The sequence below is a fragment of the Cottoperca gobio genome, chromosome 24, assembly GCF_900634415.1.
Source record: "Cottoperca gobio chromosome 24, fCotGob3.1, whole genome shotgun sequence".
NCBI classification, from domain to species: Eukaryota; Metazoa; Chordata; class Actinopteri; order Perciformes; family Bovichtidae; genus Cottoperca; species Cottoperca gobio.
The window spans coordinates 19,025,540-19,048,109 of record NC_041378.1 but is presented as its reverse complement, the minus strand read 5'-3'; the positions used below and the strand labels follow the sequence as shown (position 1 = coordinate 19,048,109).

At 40.0% G+C, this 22,570-nt stretch overlaps 1 protein-coding gene across 1 annotated transcript; it reads left to right on the top strand.

The window, feature by feature from the left end:
• The first annotated feature begins 15,849 nt into the window (after positions 1 to 15,849).
• Positions 15,850 to 21,913, top strand: zfp36l1b (zinc finger protein 36, C3H type-like 1b). The gene is made up of 2 exons (XM_029425442.1): positions 15,850 to 16,033; positions 17,720 to 21,913. Exons 1-2 carry the CDS (start codon positions 15,980 to 15,982, stop codon positions 18,746 to 18,748), a joined length of 1,083 nt encoding a protein of 360 aa, XP_029281302.1. The 5' UTR covers positions 15,850 to 15,979; the 3' UTR covers positions 18,749 to 21,913.
• Positions 21,914 to 22,570: the final 657 nt, after the last annotated feature.

The window sequence follows — 22,570 nt, the reverse complement described above, 5'->3', positions numbered from 1 at the left end:
AGCACCGTTTAATTTAGTTTCTTTCTCCGACTGACGGCCAAAAATGGAAGATTTTACAAGTAAAGGTAAGACCACATTTTTCATTGAAAATGGGATCTGACTAAGAGAAAACAATCCAATATTTAAATTAAAAACTAAATTTTGACCTTAAATAAAATATTATTTTGTTTATAGTGCTGTCTGTATTCAAATGAATCGAAGCATCAGACTAAAAACGCTATAGAGGGTGTCACAACCCCGGCTCTAGGGCAAGACAAACAGACGAAAAGGACACCAAATGGCAAAATATATAAGGGATTTATAACAAAGGACATAACTTGCACAGCAAGGTATGCAAACAAAAACCCATGGTTTCCTGGCCCAGGGAGGGAGAGACCGCAGCATCGCGGATGCTGCCCTTTTATGGTCCTGAGATGCGCTGCGCCCAGGTGCTCCAGATCAGACGGACACTGTCATCAGCTCCACTGACACCTTAAAGACATACAACACAGTGACTGACACAAGACAGGTTAAGCAAGGACCGTCACAAGGGTGCAGAGCAAATACATGTACCTCTCTGAGCCGCTATAAATGTAATGTTCTTTTGTTAAGATAATCTAATGAACAATGTCTTATTTATTAAGTTTGCAATGTATGACCTATATAGCCCTGAGTATGACCCATGCCATATGTGCATAATTTGACATGACTGACATGGACTCCATATTGTAATGAAGTTCAGGGAACCCTTTAATGATCATGAGGAAGTGACCTTCACATCTGTTTTAGATTATGTTGGTGTCATGATCATATGTGCCTCAATGTATGCTTCGGAGACGAGGTTCGTGTGTTCATTAAGAACTCAAATATAAAGGTTAGATTCTCTTCATGAGTTGGGACACTACGTGGTTGTGCTTGGAAGCAGGTAGTGTTCTCATTATTATTGTTGTGTTGCAACAAAATAATAATTGTTAAACTATATCTGTGTCTGTGCTTTATTGATTCCTCTCTGTTTCATACCACAATGTTGTGAACGTTAAATATCCACGACAAGAAGGCTGTGGTAAAATCTCATAGAATTGAGAAACCAGACTTGGATTTCCAGTGAAAAAAGACCAAATCATAGTAAGGAAAACGAATTTGGAGTGTATTAACTTTGAAGTTGTATTGGTTACTTTGGAATTTATTTATTTTTAAAAGCAGTGAAAAAGAGAGCGAATTTAACAGTAGAGTTATGGTTGAATTTCTTTTATTTTTAAATGTTTTGTTGTTGTTTGTAAAGGTTTGTCTATTGTTAAATGTTTACGCTGGGGGAATCATGTCCATTCGCTTCGTAATCTGAGTTTCTGGCTTGGAAGGTCCTAATGACTTCTGTTAAAGTTCAGAGATTCTCGATTGAAGGAATTTGATTTGCTTTGCAGCAACGTGCACAAACACAAAGTGGACTAATTTCCATGTTTTTGTAGGATCCTTTGTTAGTTGAAAAACTCAGTATAGAGCGCTGAATATTGCTTGTGAACCATGGTATTTTAATTTTTAACTTCTTGTCGATTAGAGGACTACAGAGAGCAATCTGAAGTTTCTCTGTTAGCACCCCTTTCTTTTTGGTTCCCCTCATCCTGTTGGAGGAGACATTCTTTGTTTGACTAAGTGCTGTGTGTGTGTGTGTGTGTGTGTGTGTGTGTGTGTGTGTGTGTGTGTGTGAGGGATTCGCCCCCCTTTTCCGCTCATCAGAGAAGACGGACAGAGAAACTTGGTGTGTCTGAATGAGAGTTGATCACTCTGTGTTTTTTATTTTTTATTTTATGAATAAGTTTTGAGAAATGATTATTACCATTGCTGCAGTGTGAATTTTCATGATATTTGTCATTGACTAAGTACATGTATTTACTTATATATTATATAAGGGGCAACACATATTACATACAGTAACATTGAGGGAAAGAGAAGAGAGGTTTTACTGACGAAACATATAAAAAGGTTAATGTTGAATTAACATTAAATGTAATAAGTGGATTTATTTTTTATTTTTTAGAAAAGGCTAAAGCTTTTCTTTATTTCCACCAAGAATAGACATAGTAAGAAGAGTACAACGTTTTCTACATATATATATATATATATATATATATATATATATATATACATATAAGTAAAAATAAGAATACAAAAGGGTTAAAAAATCATGGGAACCAATAGCAGCCGTCAGAAGGATTTTCAAGGTCCAGCCATGTTTGATAAATATGGTAAATCAGCCATAATTCTTTTGTCAAAATGGCATGTCAATTTAGGATTTCCTCAAAATGGGAGTTTTCATCATGCCTCTTTGATATCATTGCGAAAAAGAATGTTGAAAGGATTTGAAGATAAGAAAGCAAAAGCAAGTGCCTGTAAAAAGGTTAATAAGGAATGGTCAAAATAACTTGAAAGTTTAAAACTTTAGGAAAAGGAACAAGAAAGTAAAGCAGTAAGTGAAATGGAGAAGTTGAGAGAAGGAAAGGAAAAGTTAAAATATACAATAAAAGAATGAAGTAAAAGGAAAGAAGGTAATTTTTGAGTTCATGCATTTTTAACATTACAGAGAAGAAGTTGTTGACACAAAGGTCACAGGCCCAGCGGGGGTAGATGCAGCTGCTTGCGCATGTCTCTCCCCCGCCCTAAACACAGGAATTAGGAATAAGGACAGACAGAATTTAACCACTTTAGGAGAAAAGGTTAATCGATCCGAAAACTGGAGCCAGAGGGAGACTGCAGTCCAGACGTCAGAGAAAGGACTGACAGGAGAACATGACTCCACAGCATTTGGGAGGTCCACACCTCCAGAACCAGGTCGTATATCTGCATTCACACACACTATCATAGAGCCAATTAAAAGAGGCTGAATTGTTAGAACTGAAAAAAGTGTAGAAAACTGTGTCTCTTATTATTTATTTATTTTAGAGAAACCATGTTGCATAAGTGTGTGGATGACAGATATGTAAATTTTTTGTGTGCGTAATTTCTGTAGAAACTGAGTGCCAAATGATGCACTATTAATTAATCCTCTGTCAAAACTGATTCCTAAAAACCTTATGTCAGCATCTGATAAGATAATATGGAATGAAACAGCTGATGAATCATTTAAAATAAAGAGAGTTTTGGTAAACTCATCTGTTTTAGCAATACCAGACTATAAGAAGCCTTTTATTTAAACAGCAGACTTTATGACATTAGTATTAACACAGAATCATGGAGATAAGAGTAGACCAGTGGTTCACTACTCTTGAAAATTAGACCCAGTAGATAAGGCGATGCCTGACTGCACATAAGCAGTAATTGCAGCTTCAATGGCAGGTCATGCCTCTGCATCAAGTGTTATCCAGGCCATTGACTTTAACAGTGACACCTGCAGTGGCAGTCTTGTTGGTAGAGAACAAAATCACCTACATGTCACCTGCAAGGCACCAGGCATGCAGTGGCAGTTTTGTTTTCACAACCACACCTAACTATAGAATAATGTACAACTTTGATCCGTCTACATTATCACCAACAGCTGAAGACGGAGAACCACATGACTGAACGACAGAGACGGACAAGAAACTTCACCGAGACCAGACTTGACTGACATTCACTAAGAGGAACCAGAGATAGAAATGTTTGTTAACAGATCATGTAAAGTAACCTAGAGGATCCGAATGTGACGAGATTTCTGTAGTGTCACAGACCGACGTATTAAAAGCAGAAGCTCTTCCTAATCATCTGTCAGCAGAGCAGCAGAACTGATAGCATTGACAGAGACATGCAGATTAAAGAAAGACACAGTTGTAAATATCTACACAGACGGTAACTATGCATGTTCAACAACATGTGTTGCTCAACAGGGACAGAATAGAGGTATGGTAACATTGACTAACAAACGTATTACTCACACTCTTAATAGAAGACTTATTGAAGGCAGTACAGCTACCAAAGTATATTGCTTTATATAAAGGCACAACACATATGATAAGAACTGATCCAGTTTCAGTAGGCAACAATATGTAAATGAGAAGACAAACACGCCAGAACACAAGACGGAGATATTGAAAGAGATGCAGAATGCAGCTACAAAGTAAGAAAAAGCTGTTTGGACTAAGAATAATTGTATACAAGACAGACTACTTTTGAAAAAGTACTTGATCAGAGAAGACATTACTACTCCCAAGAAGCTTATACCAATGTGCGTGTGTATTGAGACACGGTATTTCACCATGTCTCAAAAGGGGGATTATTATATTAATATAGCATATATTCATAGCATCTGACTTTAAGGCCAAATGCCGACTCCAGAATATCCGTTATAAGCACATCTGCATGGATTTTATTGAATTAAATAAATATGAAGGAAATAAATATTGTTTGACAATAATAGACATATAAATTGGGTTGAAGTATTTTCAACACGTACAGTAGACGCTATGACAGTAGCTAAAGTGTTTACAGCTAAATGAACTGTACAATAAGGTAATGTTAGTAAAGGATTATAATAATAATAATAATAATTAGACATTAGACAGAATAAGAGCATTTACGGTACAATAATCAGTGTTGATGTAAATAAGTGTGAAAGACTAATGGTATACAATAGCATTGGAAATCATGCCAAGTGTCCCTATCTGTGCCGGGAAAACTATCAGAGCCATATTTTGAAATATACCACCATTTGGGATACCAGAAATAAAATGTGATCATGAGACACATTTTTTAAATGATATCAGAAAGCATTAACAACAATGTTTGGTTGGAAAGGAAAAGCTGGATGAAGTGCTTAGCACCAGTAATAATAAAAATGCACATTTTGCAAGAGGCTTATCGCCATTTGAGTTGATTTATATTCCAGCTATGAGAGAACTTATGGACAAACAATCACATCCAGAAGTAGACCTAGAAGAAGAAATGTCATAACTGATAAAAAGAAAAGATATTACGAAATGTGTTGTGTCACATACAGAGAACTTGAAGAGGGAGAGAGAGCATCCTGGAGACACCTGACACACTGTAAAATGGTAAATATATCACCACTCCTGTGAGAGACACTGACTCCATAAAGCAGAAGTCTGACTACACAGGGAGGCGTTACCCATAGGGGCGCTTGTCTCACCATCAGTGAAGAATCAACCGACCCAAAGTTTTAGAAGGGGACTGTGAAACAGAGGTCAGAGTCATCACAGGAGGGTGAGTATAGCCCGGTACACCTGAGGCTCAGAAACAACCTGTCAACATAGTTAGATCATCAAAATCAAATCAGATCATGTAGCGACGGTGTTCCCACTCATCTGGTGAGAAACGTGGAACCTAAAAGAACATCAGTCAGTAGAGACTGCACAACCACATCAAATTTGATTTCTGTGACGTAATAACCTGTCCCTTTTCTCTAATAATATGCAAAACAGATCAGAGGAGAGGAGGACACTCACGTCCTCTGGAGTGGAAGCTGGAGTAAGGCAGTATGGTCAACATCCAAAGATGGATGGGCCAATACTGTACAACAGGGGTCCCCAAACTTTTTCCTGTGAGGGCCACATAACTTTTCCCTTCTTTGATGGGGGCCGGGGTCAGTTTGTAACAGAAAAAGTGTGACGATCGCAGGGGTGCCTAAACGTAAACATTTATTGTTTTCCAGAAAGTCACACATAACCAAATATTAATAACCCTTTCTGGGATCTTCACAGAAAAGAAAGTCAGGAAATAAATAATACTATTTGTGAAATAAATAATAACCAAATCACCCTCTTTGGGTTCTTCACAGAAAAAATTAAGTTTCACTTGTTCCAAAAGCAGCGCAAGTTTCACCTCAAATGCTTTTATGTGAGAATACATGTCGCAAATGAGTTCCCCCTGGCCTTGTAGCTGCAAGTTAAGGCTGTTCAGCATTTCTGTCACGTCTGTTAAAAATGCGAGGTGCCATTTCCATTCTGGGTCGATCAGCTCTGGGACCGTTTTATCTTTTGAATGAAGAAATGCGTTAATTTCGGGTAGCAGCTCGTAAAAACGCCTCAAAACTCTGCCCCGGCTGAACCATAGGACCTCTGTGTAGTACAGCACATCGCCGTGCGCAGGCTCCAGTTCAGACAGGAATTGTTGGAACTGCCTGTTTAAGTCCCTTTGCTCTGATGAAGTTTATGCATGACACCACAACCTTCATGACAGAATCCCACTTCAACACTTTGCAGCACAGTGCTTGCTGGTGAATTAGGCAGTGGACTTGTAGCGGGGCGGTGAGACCCCTTTCTTCCATCTCCCGGTTCATGCGTCCTATTAGACCCCGAGACGCGCCCACCATACTAGGAGCCCCGTCAGTCGTGATGCTGGCAAGCTTTGACCAGTCTAGGTACAACTCTTCCATGGTTTGGCATCCTCCCCCGCTGTAGTCCCTTTGAGACTTTGGAGGGCTGCCAGCTCCTCGCACATCTCAAAGTTTGCGCTAACTCCACGAATAAAAATGAGCAACTGCGCTGTGTCTTGCACGTCCGTGCTCTCATCCAGTGCTAATGAAAAAAAGTCAAATTCTTTCGTCTTCTGCTGCAGCTGGGCATATACATTACCCCCGATTTCTTCAATGCGTCTGGTGATTGTACTCGCCGACAGACTCACGGCATTAAAGACATCTTTCTTCTCGGAACACACCTCTTCCGTGACAGCATTCAAACATTTCTTGACAAACTCCATCAGTGAAAGGTTTACCGCTGCTTGTTATCAGTTGAGCAACCCGAAAGCTGGCTTGAACGGATGACTGGTTCAGCTGAGCTTGGCGTACAAATGTATTCTGCTGAGCTAACAGTCCACTTTTTAGCTTTGAGAGTTTGTCTGCTCGCATTTGGCCTTGCAAGTTATCATACTTGTCTTTTTGACGGGAATCATAGTGTCGGCGCAGATTGTATTCTTTGAATACCGCCACCGCCTCTTGACAGATGAGACAAACAGCCTTTTCTTTGCATTGAACAAAAAAAGAATCGTTTGACCACTGCAGGTTAAATACCATGCATTCTGAATCAATGTTTCTCTTACCTAACCTTTTCGCCATTATTCCGTTCTATTTGACAGGGGCTAGTCTAGGATTCGCGAGGCCAGACTGAAAAAAAAATCATAATGCGTCTCTGGTATTGTTCAGGGGGCCGGGCCAAATGTGGAGGTGGGCCGTATCCGGCCCGCGGGCCTTAGTTTGGGGACCACTGCTGTACAAGATACATCAGGTTTTCTGAATAAAAATGTATACAAGTAGAATAAATGTACTCAAAGGAGCAAGAGGAGTGACATGAAAGAAAATAAATGATTGTAATCCATTATTCCTCACCATCATTTCATCGCATCCCAGAGATTAGAGACTATTTGTTTTAGCAGCTGAGGTTTTAGGAGCAGGTCCACAAGGACACTTTAGGATATGTAGAAAATAATATGTAGCTTGACTGGAAGATGTATACCGCCAGCTCGGTAAAGATATTGAATTGTATTGTGTGTGTGTGTGTGTGTGTGTGCGTGTGTGTGTGTGTGTGTGTGTGTCAGAAATATGTGCATTGGTGACATTGGTTGAGCGTTTCTATGTTCTATGTTTGGCCCACAACAGATCAAACTCTTGTGAGCTTGAACTCGGTTGAAGAGAAGCACAGCACCTGGGGAGAGCTTCAGCTCCACAGCATACAAGAGATGCAGTAGGAGTCCCCAGGTGAGTGCCAGAGATCAAATTGGAGCGGGTTTTGACTCATTGTTTTTATGGTGGGCAACTACCAATAAGAATGTGGATTGGATTAATTACATTGAATGCATTTAACAGGTTTATTAATTATTACTAGGGACAAGCTGAACAACAAGCAGCCACCAGCTTAATGATGTGACAAAATGGAATGTCCTTAGACATGCTCCGAGCAGAGAAAGGAGGTGTGTGGGCCATGTTTGGCTCATCCTGTTGCACATTATATCAAATAATACTGTTTCAGAGAGATCAGTTACCAGAGCCTTACAAGGATTGACAACAAAAGATAAATAATTAGCAGAGAATTCAGGAGTAAAGAATTAGTTTGGTGATGCTATGGAAAGATGGTTCGGGAAATGGAAAGTTCTCATGTCACTGGTATCCTCAGCATTAATAGCTATATCAATTTGTACATTATCTCCACTGTTTATATTTTATATATATTTATGCGTTTATACGTATACGTTTTTACGTTGAAAGGAGCCAGTTGAGGTGGTTCGGGAATCTAGTAAGGATGCCACCTGGGCGCCTCTCTAGGGAGGCGTTCCAGGCACGTCCAGCTGGGAGGAGACCCCGGGGAAGACCCAGGACTCGGTGGACAGATTATATCTCCTCACTGGCCTGGGAACACCTCAGGATCCCCCAGTCGGAGCGGGAGGATGTGGCCCGGAGAAGGGAAGATTGGGGTTCCTTACTGGAGCTGCTGCCCCAGCGACCCGATCCCGGATAAGCGATGGATGGATGGATGGATGGATGGATGGATGGATGGATGGATGGAATTTTTTAAATATTTATGCACCAGCTAAACCAGAGCAAATTCTGTGTAGGTGTAAACCTACATGGCAAGAAAAATGTTTCTGATTATGAATACTTACTGTATGTGGATGTTGTTTTATACCATGAATTAGAAGCTTTATGACAAGATTGATTGAATCCACAATAACAAAACAAAGGTTACACAAGTATCAGCCCCTCCACACAGATTGATGACACACAGTATGACGATATGAAAAAGGAGACATGACATCATGCACCCCATACGAGGACTGTATGGGGAAGCTATTTAAAGAGTAAACTACGGACACTGAACAATAAAAGTATAACTTTTTTGATGTTGAAAATCCTAAATAAGATGACGACTACCCATAAATTTGAAAGGCAATGTTTGGTATGAAATAATGTCTTATATGGTAAAACACACCTTTCCAAGTAAACATGGTATGACAGCAGTGGTCATATCTCCTTGTACTAGTATGGATAGTTGTATGAGTCCTGTAGCAAGGTTTATTTTAATTAATTTTTAAAAAAAACTTTAAAGAAGAGAGGAATGGTTTCATGTAATTTGTGAATATGAAGAACAGGTTAACTTTGTTGAAACACCAACTAGCCCTAGATTTCTTGTTAGCTTTACATTTGACTGATGGTTCCTGCATGACACTGATTCCTGATAGTACAGATAATTTAACTGATGTCATTACAGTTTGGGATTATTTTAGATCTGCTCTAGGTAATAAGTCTGGTTTATTTGATACAGCAGATCAGGACTGGTTTACTAGTATTTTTGGGTCATGGGGAACGAAAATATTGCAGTTTGTACTTCCTGTGGTCCAACATTTTTGTTTGTTTTGCAACAACACTTTGATTATTTGTTTGTTTGTTTTGCAACTTGTATCAAGGCAATGGTTAATAGATGTGTTACTACCTTTTTGACTACTGTAGCTATCCAATCTGATGTACTAGTTCCTGAAATGTTTTATGAGGAATGTAATGTAATGTTTATATATTCTTTAATTATTCTAATAAATGCTTACACGTATTTGATCGGCCACCGCACATTCAGTTGCAGTCTGGCAAAGTTGAGCCAAGTTCAACTTTACTTGAGAGTAAGTAATGTTTAAGTAATTAGTAATACATTCGTTTTTGGTGGTCATTCACATATATTTATGAACTAATCATCACCTAATGATTCATTAAGATATCATCTTCCAGGCTGTTCTCTAGGAACTAATCCTTATCCACTTTATAGTCGTGAGTTATCAAGAAATACTCATCAACAATGAGTTTGTTGCAAACCGACCTAGTTTGTAGTTTTAAATGCATTTATTCTCATTAAAAAGTTGTGGGTTATGTTAAAACCAGGCTGTACCTGTCAGTAACTCATGTTTGCCCTTTAACCTGTTAACATTGGGGTAGCAGTGAAATGTTTGCCAGAAAATAAAATAATTCTCCAGCAACTTTCATTATTTTAATGGTAATCCCGTTATTCACAGCTTGCACAGCTAACCTAACCTCATAGGGAAACGAGACTGGAACATTTGAACTCTGCCGTGTTCATCCTGCCATTATTACTGTCAACATTTTAGACAGAGCTGCAACACTCATGTAAGAGAAACCAAGATGAACTGAACACAATAAAATGTGTTTATGATAATGCTAATAAGACTCTTGTAAGGGGGGACATGTTCGATAACACTGCACATTCCTCCACTGTTGTCTCAGACTCTAGAGTAACTCGGGGGTCAAAGGTTTGTGGGACAAATATTTCTACAAAACATGCTTGTGTATGCAAACAGATTTATGGAGCTGCTAAAATGTAATAATACCCGAAGATCACACAGGGGTTACAACACAGAAATCTGACAACATTGGGATTACCTTCAAAGGACAACCAACACTTCTGGTCTTAGCGGAGGGGAATCAGCAGTGTTGAGTCCTGTGGTCAGCAGTGATGTCCCTTTGCACAGTTCAGTCTGTTTCATGACATAATGTTTAGCTGCTTGCTGCTGTTAGATATGACTGTTTTTTTCTTCTCTGGCTGACCTTGGAATGTAGTGTTTCCCATCATCAGCATCCTGTCGGTAGCAGAATTTGCTCCACTGACCTCGACGGTCCTCTGACTTGCTTGGGTTTACTTACTGGATACTTTTACTTTGTTATTTACCTGAACCAGATGTCTGAATCCAGAGTGCCCAACAGTTAAACATGAACTGAACACTGAGCACACTGTTGGAGACTTTTACAGCTTTTATTTTTGTCCATTACATGATATTATTTAGCTTTGATGACATCATCCCAGTCATGCGGTGTAATTATAAGTACAACACAATAGTACAAAAAAAGGCTTCAAAATTAAGGGAGAAACAGCAAAATTACAATTAAAAGCAAAAATGGAAGAGAAAAAAAATACAATTATTAATTTGTGATTTCTGCATTAAAAAAAGGTTAACATAGAGAATGATCAGGTTCTGCTGAGTGTGTTCAGTCTGGCTGCACCTGTATTTCTGAGGTTGCTTGGATGGTTGTTTTTGAGTCTTGAAGGTACTCTGGTCTCACAAACCTAAGGCTAACAAAACTACATTGACCAATTTTATGCAACCAGCCTCAGATGATCATTAATCTGCAATTCAATTGAGGTTTCACTACCACATATATGTTTATGAGGCTGAAATGAAAACTACAAAACTGACAAACAATGGTGTTGCATTGGGCTGCATGTGAATATTATGCAGGTAGGAACCTTTGTATCATGTGCGTGGCCTGGGGGGACGATAATAAAGGGCGGAAGTCAAGCTAAAGTGTCTTGAGTTGAATACTCCGGTCAAATCTGACCTTAGAGTTGTACTTTAACAGAAGTGTGGTCACAGTCCTGCATGATTAATTGCTTCAAAATGAAGTCCAATCTGTACACCTCATTGTCTCCAAACAAGCCGGAGAGATGAGGGTTTGTTGGAAGTGTAGAATTATTTTTAGAGGTGCTAAAATAGGGTTCATGAGTTATCACAGTATTAGAGGACTGAAGAACTTCTCCTCTTCTCTCTCATTGTCTCTTTTTCACTTCACTTCGTATTTTCAACAGACAGACTATGGACCTTGTACTGCCTCCCATACTGCCAAACCACATTTCACAATGCATCTGTTTCTCTGCTTAATCATGTGTGTGTGTGTGTGTGTGTGTGAGTGTGTGTGCGTGTGTGTGTGTGTGTGTGTGTGTGTGTGTGTGTGCGTGTGTATGTGTGTGTGTGTGTGTGTAGACCTTTATTAAGTGGATATGTACTCAGTTTTTAAATATCTATTCCTTCTTAATCAAAAGCCCCTTTTTTGCATCGGCACCCTAATTCAGCAGTTGCATATATTTATACGCATATATCCTACTTCAAATGTATTTTTGTATGCATTTCTTTACATAGACTACATCACATATGCCAAACATGTTCACGGTTAATAAAAAGTTTTTATGTAGCTATTTATAGTGATCAGATTGTGCACAAATATAATATTGTATATATGCTAATCAAAAAGCAACTGAAAATAAGATATATGTTGGTCTACAGACAAAATAATAATGAGAAGGAATAGCAACAGCAAATCTATAACGTGGGTAAGACTGCATTTGTTTAGCCCCAATGATTGCAGTCACGTGAAATGTCCCCTTGTAGTGTGTCAAATCAGCATAAATTGAATACAACTGAAAACTTATTATTTAAATGTCTTCCTTTATTTCCTGGTAAATTAACATTGCAATAATGTTATAAACATAAGAGGGAGAAACGAGAAAGCATTTCTAATGAGACAGTAGTTTTACAATTACACACATTAGATGTGAAATGAGCTATTTGGACCATTATGTCTTGTGGGGAGAAGATAATGTTTCTATGATTGGAATATCCTTAATAGAGTCCCTCCTTGTATTCTCTATTTATGTCTTTTGCCCTGTCAAAAGATTTTAAGTAAGAAAAATAATCCTAGCATAATCGGTTTGAAGCCTTGTTCTTTTTCAATCAACTCCGCTTAATTTTGGGGGAAAGAAAACATGCTTCATGCAACAGAGACCGAGATAAGGAAGCACATCTGAAACATAACCAGTCACAGATTTGAGTGTAGTGCTTTTATCTCACCGTGGGCCTCTGGTGTAACAACATACCACGCATGAAGTCAAATAAATCAGATATCCGCTCTTTAAACACATAGCGTCTCTGTTCCCTCCCTGCCGTGCTTTCTTTTTCTCCATCAAAGCACACAGACCTCAGTCCCCTGTAACAAAAACAACACGAGAAGGAGAAAGAGAAGTTGTGCTGTGGTAGCGAAAGACTTTCAAAAATAAACCACAGTGTATTTGTGTTGCAAAATACCACCATATCAACAGCCAGGCGCCCAACATCCAATGTCAGGGTCTCTGGGATCTCATGAAGCCCAATGGAAGATTGTCATGGCATGTTTGAGGCTGTAAGAGGAGAAGTGGAGAGGGGAGAAGCAGAGTATTACTTAAAAGATAATTGCTGTGCGTGTTGTTCAGTAAAATTGGATTACTGCTCCATGGAAATGAAAAACAGACTGATGCGCTGCTTCTGCAATAACACAATGCAGCCAAGAGATCTATATTTAGCTTCACTGATGAGCAGCCTTCTGAGATAATTACCCTTATTTGACATCAATGTTGAAATTGACTATTTCATTTCAGACAGTTATCTTCTCCCTGATAGGAATCATGGATCCTCGGTTTTTGACCTGCGCTGTTAATCCTGCAATAGCCTAATGTCCTGTTCCCATCAGAGCTGAAACTCCTCTTATTGCACCATAATCACATCATATGTGACAATAATCCTGAAATGGTGCAATAGCTCTGTTGGTCTAGACTGAGGCCAAGTCCACCAGAACTAACACTACCCACAACACTTTGCCTTCATCAAACTCGGTCACATTTCACTTGGTTTGTAACAAAGTCATGCCAGACAACACAGGAGAGGAGAGTGAAAATATATATTTATTTTTTATCTATATACTTTTTATTTTTACAGTGAGTGCCAGCATGTGTTCAAACTTCAACTTTACAAATTGAGAGTAGAATTCTTCAACCCCAGAGCTTCTACATTATTCTAAGAAGTAAGTAACAAGAATTATCGTTTAAATCGTTTCTGATAACATTCACTCTTATAACCTACAGCAGGGGTCACTAACAGGCGGACCGCGGTCCGAGTCCGGACCAAGACGCCGACCAGGACCAGTACTTCTATTTTCACGGCGCATTTCATTAAAAAAAAATTGCTTTGCGCATTCACATTCGCTCAGCTCTGCTTCACGAAGGGCGGCGCTTCGCACACACCTACACACACAAACAGAGGGGAGGAAAGGAGAGGAGTGAACTAGAGAAGAGATTGTTCATGCTGGCGAACATCGCTTATTCCGCCGTGTGCGATGCTAACATCTGAATGGCACACTTTACAAAAAGCACGAGTTTGCCCGACTCTGCTTTTAATAAATAAGGGAAGGTCTCCTCCCATTTGTTCAGGTACTTGCATAAAGTGTTAACTTGTTTGGCAGGTACAACTGCGTCTCCATCTATCTCCCGTTCACTGTGACTCTCATCATATGTTGTCGTCTTCTTCTTCTGTGTTATTGTTCCTGTTTTCTTCTTCTGTGTATTTACTGGCGGATAACGTTTTTCAGCTCATGTTAAACATAATACTGCCATCTGTTCTACCGGAGGCTACTTTACTACTGTACACTTTTTTTAATTAGGCCTATTTTTATTTATTTTTGAAAGGTTAAAAATACGGGATAATTACGGGAAAATATTGAAACGGGAGAAAAACGGGATGGAAGTAAAAATACGGGACATTTGATGATAAAATAAAATAAAATAAAACATAGTATGCTACTCATGATGTGACCTGCTCCGTATGAAGATGACAACCTGTCTGAGTGATTAATAGTCTGTGCTCCAATGCGTACTGGATGTTAATAGAAATGTGCGTTTGAAACACATTTAAATCTCACCCTTTGCCTATGTATCAATAACACACATAGAAGTGATTTCTGTTTCGATGGCACTATCAGCAGGATGATGTCATTTGTCTTTGCCTTCTAAAACTGCTGCAAATGCATTTGGTGTTATAGGAAACATAATGATACAGACGAAACAAAGGAACAGATAAAACCATAAAAGCAAATAGTGTAAAAAAGGCTTTTAAATGAATGGGTTTCAGAGTCCTTCTGTTTTCTCAAAAGGACAGGTGAAGGAAGGAAAAGCAAAATGCATATGATTAGGGAACAGAACAAGAGTCCAAATATTTAATCCAGTTGACATAATATTTTAGTTGAAACACCATAAACTGACACAATAAATTGGACATTATTTGGGTACAAACCAGCGGTTATTATACAGATATTAGTGACTCATACCTTCTGCCATGTGGGGCCATTAGTCAAAGCTTCAACATATCAGTGTTTTTACAACAAATGTGTAATGTGAAAGGGACTACAAATGACTAACAGACAAGTCACTAAGGTATGCAGCCCCCTTTTATCTTATTGTTATCTTATTACTCTTAAGGTTCCAACTGAGTTAAAATACTGTAAGTGGTCTCACTAAGGGAATGCTAATATTGACATGTGAGTATGGGCAGTTATTTGCTCACTTTTCAGTCATATCAACTTTTTAAAGTGATAATGTGCCAGGGCTATGAATCAGTCAGCTTGTTATGGAGTTTTTCTGCTCTCTTGGGACCTTAAATTGACGTACCCAGCATTGAATAAAATAGCCTCTGTTGTTATCATGCCCAGATAAACAGTCTGGTGAAGCTGAGTTGCATTTGGAACAGAGCCACCATGTGACTGCACACTGTTGAATTACTACTATCTTATCCACCAGTGTAAATAACATTTAAAAAATTCAAATTCAGCAAGTAAAGTCCCACATTTGAGGAAACAGCCACTGGTCAAGAGCTTGAAAGCATTTGTAGCTTCCAGGTTTTTCTGCTCTTCCATGAACTATGAGTTGAAGAGGGTGTTTATTTCTGTCATGGGCAGGTGAAGTATCAGGAGGTATCCCACTTAATGAGCTTGGTTGCCTTTTCAATTGGATTAATGTGGAAACCTCAGCAACCACACATAAGGTGATAAAAAGCTAGGCCCTACTTTATGCAGCCTATCTGTATGCAGAAGGAGATACGATACATTGGAGGTTTTTTTCAGTTGCATTCATCAACAAAAATAATAATAACGGAGGAAAGACTTATTTAAATAAAAGTGTTCATGAAAACATACACCTGATCGGAAAAGACTTATTCTACCTAGATACGAGACAGGTACATGTTTGTCCTGCAGAGGCGCTGTTTGCTCTGACACTGTCATGTCAGCCGGAAGCCCGCCCACTATGTAGCCATGGCTGCTGCCTGCAGTAAAAGAACTGCGCAGCTCCGCAGCACGGCAGAGGGGGCTCTCCACGGGCTGGAAACCGCATAACCTGGACTACTTCATATAATCACCAGCTCTCATTGTCATTCTTTACCAACAAACATGACTGCGACTATTATTTCTCCTCTCTTCGAATACAGAGAAGTGTCGAACAAGGTAAATGACGCCATCCAGAAGGAATCGGCCGACTGAGTTTGTCTTTTCTGGAGAAACCATGCTAACATTAGCATAGCAACTTTTGTTAGTGCAAGTTTGATGTTACGTTTTTAGGGCAGTAACTCTAGTTAGAGTAGATGTATCTCGGACTTGTCAACGTTAAACGCCATTCGGTTTCTGTAAATTAGTTTACTTAGCATTAACGTTATTTAGAAAAACGTTTTTGCGCCGCTGTCCAACTTGTTGATGTTCCTGCGAAGTGTCATATCGTTAGTTTAAAAGTTTATTTTGAGCGTGACGCAAACGGACTAGTCGAGTAGTGTTTTAAAGTTAAGTGAAACTCTGTGTGTGCGTGTGCGAGTGCGCGCGCGAACGTTAGCGTTGTTTATAACTGCACGTAACGTTAGCCAGCCATTTAATGTTAGCTAAACTGTCAGCTTCAATTACGTTACGTGTAACCTTATGAACTTTGTCAGGTTAACTAGTTCAGCGTCATTGTGTTAACTAGTTATAAAGCAGTAACTTCTAGAAGTCATGGCATAGCCAACATTGCCTTTTTTTTTTATTATAACCTGCATGTCCTCTGGAGACTGAGAAACTTATAGTATACTATTTAGTCTTAGTATCCAACTGCATAATCAGTGTGTCGCAAACTCCGATGTGTTTTTTTTTGTACGTTTAGCTACGGACCAATCAAATATGGACCCTTGAAAGAGCTGCACATGAGTAGGCCAATTATTCCCAGGACTGACCGTATTGTTGAAGCAATCTGTGCACATTTGTACATTTCAAGATTGCACTCAGGACAAGGATTTCCCAGTTAATCAATGTACTGTGAAAGTAATGATAAATCAATCCTCCTTTTTTTTTTTTTAACAGAAGCTTCACTTTATTCAACACATAAATATAGAATGAAAAATGCACCATAGTGGCTGCAAGACAGTGCTTCTCAACTGTAGGGTCAAAAGGACTGCTCTGTTTTCGAAGACTGGTGTAGATACTTGTCCAGCACATTTTAATATACAAAGTGATTTGTACAGTCTTACAATACCAGACTGTTTACACAATCCATTCTTCCTATGCGCTTAACAATAGAATAGAAGCGTGAGCTATATTCAGATTCTTGTAACCAGGCTTTGTCATTTAGACCTCATTTCAGATTCTGCTCATCAATTGTTTCTTATGAAATTATGGTTTTGATTTAAGGAAAGAAATCAGAATCCGTTGAAAGCAAAACACACTTCAGATTTACACAGACACTAGCAGTCATTTGTCATGTGACTTGGGCTCAAATGTGAAATCAAGAAAGATAAACATATTCTCTATCATGCCTTAATGAAGTTGACAGTTTTAACTTTAATTTGTGTTGGCAGCTGATTTTTTAGCAATATGACTCATTTTGGCTATATTTAAAACACATTTCACACATGATCTTCCTGCGAGTAGTGTGACTGCTGATGTAAACGGAAGCACATGAGGTCCAAACTTAGCTTGCAGGAAATAAGATTAAAAATCATGTTTCTTAGTGAATTAATGATTAAATTATATATCTAGAAATTAATAGGCAGATTAATCGATGATAAATGTAATCGTTAGTTGCAGCCCTATTCTAATCACCAAGGACTGACCGGTGTGCATGTTGATGACTGTCAGAGTTTTCTGAATTACACATGTTTCTCTTTACAGAACACTAAGATGTTTGACAACTACAGCAACAACGACAGTCTTGTTGGACCTCAGCTGATGTCTGTCCCATGCTCCAGTGTAAACCTCTCCTCCTGCACCCCCACTGGGTCCCTGCTGGACAGGAAGGTGGTGGGGGCCCCCTCTGAAGGAGGCCCGTTTCAACGCCGTCACTCAGTCAGCCTCCCCAGTCCAAAGTTCAGCCAGAACCAGTTTGTCAACAACCTTAAAAGGGATCCCTGTGTGTTTTTGGGTGGCAGCAGCAGCGACAACAACAACAAGGAGAACCATTTCCGAGAGCGCTCCTTCTCAGAGCTAGGGGATAGGTTGTGGCCCGGCAGTCAGGCGTGTGTTGGTGGAAGCAGCCAAGTCAACTCGAGTCGCTACAAGACGGAGCTGTGCCGGCCCTTTGAGGAGAACGCCACCTGTAAATACGGCGATAAGTGCCAGTTCGCCCACGGCATGCATGAGCTGCGCAGCCTGAGCCGTCACCCAAAGTACAAAACTGAGCTGTGCCGCACCTTCCACACCATCGGTTTCTGCCCGTATGGCCCCCGATGCCACTTTATTCACAACGCAGAGGAGCGCCGGGGGCCCCCTCCCCTCTCCGCCCTCAACAAGATGGAGCGCCCTCGGCTGCAGCACAGCTTCAGCTTCGCCGGCTTCCCCAGCTCTAGCAGCCGGGAGGACAGCCCCACTTCTGTAACACCTCCACCCATGTTCTCCACTGAAGACCTGACGGCGTGGCAGAGCAACCCCTTTGCTTACTCTAGCCAGGAGCTCGCTGGCCTATTTGGCCCCAGCTTGGGGCCCCCACCTGTGTCTGAGCCTCAGGGTCTGACCCCACCTTCCCCGACCACCACCACCGCCACCTGCTTTTTCCAGCCCACATCAGAGAGCTCCCCCAGCCCCCCAGACTCTCTTTCTGATCAGGAGGGCTACCAGAGCAGTCAGAGTGGCTCTGAGTCACCGCTCCTGGATGCCTCCCGTCGCCTTCCCATCTTCAGCAGGCTCTCTGTCTCTGATGATTAAGGTGGGATGGGAGTAATGGGAAGAGAGACGGGAAGATGGAGACTATTCATCCTGCTTAACTGGCGCCTCCTCCTCAGCCCTGTTTACAGGAGAAGCAGACCGCTCTGTGCTTTTGTTGTAGCCAGAGGTCTCATCAGAAATCCAGATCAAGTCTCTTCTAATATTCTGAACAGTTGGTAAACCAGAATCCTATCCAGATACAGGCCCTGCACTGGTGCCATGGTGGAATGATTGTGTAAAGTAGCTCAGAGATCACATTAGTGTGTGTGTGTGTGTGTGTGTGTGTGTGTGTGTGTGTGTGTGTGTGTGTGTGTGTGTGTGTGTGTGTGTGTGTGTGTGTGTGTGTGTGTGTGTGTGTGTGTGTGTGTGTGTGTGTGTGTGTGTGTGTGTGTGTGTGTGTGTGTGTGTCTGCACTGTAGAAAGTGTGTAGCAGCCATTATTATTCTGATCGCCTGTGCCACGACCTTGACACCTCCTCGAGGTTTGTGACAACTCAGTGTTCAACTTTTAAAAGATTGTCACCATGAAATGGAACAAGGGCAAGTCCGTAGACAGTTAGATTCTAAAAGTGCCTTGGAGTTTATTCATGTGAAGCCAACAATAAGCCTAGACTTTCTTTTTCACATCTAATCATGCCCAGTTTCCTGTTCCTCTCGCCTGTCATGGTGACTGTTTTTTAAGATTCCGACTGTCGGATTGCTTTCCTTCAGTCGGGCTGGAATGCTGTTGCTATGTGCCTTGTTATCTTGAGCTGGTGGTCAGTTATCATTCCCTGTTGCTCACCAGAGACCTTTTCTTATAAACGGCCAACATATATGAAGAGACACAATCTTTGAATGGGATGGGATTCAAGATTATCTCTGAAGTTGGAGTTAAAGGGTCAGTTTACCCAGATCACCAGAAAACATATTCCCTCACTTACCTCTCGTGCATACTTCTATAGCAATGCAGATAGTTGTGCTTTTATTTGTCCAAGGTTGGAGATATCAGTCTGTGAGATTTCTGTCTCATCCCATTTAAGAACATTCAACAGCAACATCTCGTTCAGATGGGTTTCCGTGTCACTCCATCGCCCACAGAACACACGAGACATTTTTCATACAGACCTTTTCTTTTGCAATGAGTAGTTCCACTGACGGCTGTTCACACTGAGGTCTGTGGAGTTACAGAGTAACAGGGACACTGTGGGTGTTGGATTACTATTATTTTATCAGGTTTGTGCCAACAATTCCACTAGAAATAAGGAGAGGAAATGTTTTAAATGATCTTTTATTTGGGGGAACTGACTCTTGAACAAACTTCTTGCGGGCAACCTTTCCAGCCATTAGCAGGTTCCTCGTGTTAATTTGCCACGTTTGTCTTCAGATGTCAAACTCTGCTGCAACGTTTTGATCGTTTGGTCAGCAGTCGAGCCTGTCCATCCCCCAGAGATCAATTCTCTGTCTAAAATTAATCACGCTCCTGTTGATTCCACCATTATTATTATTATTATTATTATTATTATTATTATTATTATTGTGTAGTTTATTTCCCAAGGCCTTCTGAGTAAGGGCTTTGCCGGTCACCGCTTATTTATCGAAATGTATTTATTGCTGATCTTAAGCATTTTTATTTTGTATTTATCTGGTTAATGAAACAATAGAATATATATTTTCTTTTATGTGAAATTATGATCTTCCATATTAATCGCAAGATTGTAAAGACCTGTTTGTGTTGTTTTTTTTTCACATTTAATATATTATACTGCAATTACATGTTTTGTAACACTTGATTTATTTTCAAAGTGAATCTTAATTTAAAACACAGGTTTAGCAGTTTTATTTATTGTTTGCTCCTCCCACATGTTGGACTGCAGGTTGAGGTTCCTGGATGCAGTCTGAAGGCACAAACGCACTGGAAGTGTCAGTCAATGCCCCAGTGTCTGCCAGAGACGAGCTTTGTCTTCAGTGGGGGGGGGTTCTGCAGCTGCCATAATCAAGTTCAAATTGATGGAAAAGAATAACTAATACAGTAATTGCAAACTAATCAGGTAACTAAGCTAGTGGCATACAGGGAGTGTAAAACGTATGAATGCACTCGGGGTGCAGGTGGTGCTGGTTTAAAAGTGTTCTTATGGCCCACGTACACAGTCTCCGCCTGTTTCGTGTTTTCCGGCTCTGTGTGGCCGGTGTGTCTGTGTCTCGAGCGGCTCACCTGTGCCTTATTTCCCCGCTCCGCTATCTTCACACGCAGCGGTTATTTTGCCAGAGCAGCTTGTGTCTCTAAAGCGTGAAATTCACGATGAATGTATATGAATGCCCGTATTTATTGGCAATTGAAATTCATTTTAAGGCCTTATCTCACATGTTTTTGAAATTGCACTACAATGTTTGGAGAAAATATTTTTGTATTGTTCAGATACATGGAAAATACATTCAGTGGTTTTAGACTTCCATCCTTCAAGTATATCAATGTCACTGTAGAACAATTCACTACCGAGCATCTGCATAAATAATATTAAACAGCACGATATTCAAAAGTGACTATTAATATTGATTTACTGAATTTGATTGAATTCAAAGTGCCTTATAACCTCAAGATGTTGGAACCCAGTTTTCATCTCCCACCTGTATCTAAAATGTCAAATTTGCAGATGAAAAGGCCAATCATTAATCATGGCTTCCATTGTGTCCAGTCCCCTCGTCCCTGCTGCACTTTCATTCTCAAGAATGTAAACAGTCCTGGTCTCATATTGGTGTCTTCTACTGGGATGAATTCTCATTTGATTGTTAAAGTCACTGAATCAGTTTTACTCTGTGACCAAAGCGTTTTCAGCTCTTATTTTGAAAGGATGATGGAAGCAAGCCTGATTCACAGTATCACAGACAGGCTCACTAGCACTTTGAGTCATCACAATGTTGACGTAAAGGTTATTTTTGACCACTTTTTGAAAGTGCCTATCAATACATTCCAGGTTTCCCAAATGTTGTGCCTTATTTTTCTATAACAGAGCAGATAAAAGCCTAAAATGTATTCCTGTAGTTTAGGTTAACAGGATTGACACATGAAAACTGTTGAATGTATTCTCCAGCAGCCGTTGCTGTTACAGTAATTACTTTGTTCATGTTTTATTTTGTAATGACAGATTGCAGTTTAAAACCAATAAAACATGTATTTATATTCATATTTATATGTGTGAGTTCCTATGTATTTTTGTGACGTAGTACAGAGCTCACATTCAGCAGGTAACTGAGCACAACACTGCCGAGGTTAGAAGGTTGGGAGTTTCAGCCAGTTTGCTACGTATTGTGTGACATTACTGCTGTTTTCCAAAGCATGCCGTCCTGCAGTGGTTCCCAACCTTATTGGCTTGTGACCCCACTTGTCTGCGATCTGCAGGCCGCCTCACAGGTTTTAGACATTCAACTTTACTAATGCACAAAATGGACAGATTGCATGCTGCCTACTGGAATTACAGCAAAGAGCAACACTGTTCTTGCAAATAAGGAAAGACTGATGCTGGCAGAAGTAATACAAATTTTCCAATGTAAATACATAAGTTAATTATTTTACCACTCGATGCACTCTGTGCTTCCCGTTTATTTCTAACGTGCCAACTGCAGATTTAAACTCAAGAATTGCTTTTAGGTGATACACTCTCATAAGGAAGGATACGTGGAATTCACCTCAGTTTTGGGCTAAAAGAAAGTTAAATTAATTTTATCGATTGAATATAATCTGATAAAAACCAATAGATAATCAATTTTTTTAAATCAGTGTAAAACTGACTTCATCAAATCAGGACAGAGCATCACGTCGTTCTAAATGGTAACATTATGGTCT

Excerpts from the sequence above, each read along its gene's own strand:
- zfp36l1b (XM_029425442.1), top strand. The coding sequence starts at position 15,980 with ATGACTGCGACTATTATTTCTCCTCTCTTCGAATACAGAGAAGTGTCG. Across the intron at positions 16,034-17,719 it reads ACAGAGAAGTGTCGAACAAG|AACACTAAGATGTTTGACAA; the intron begins GTAAATGACGCC and ends TTCTCTTTACAG.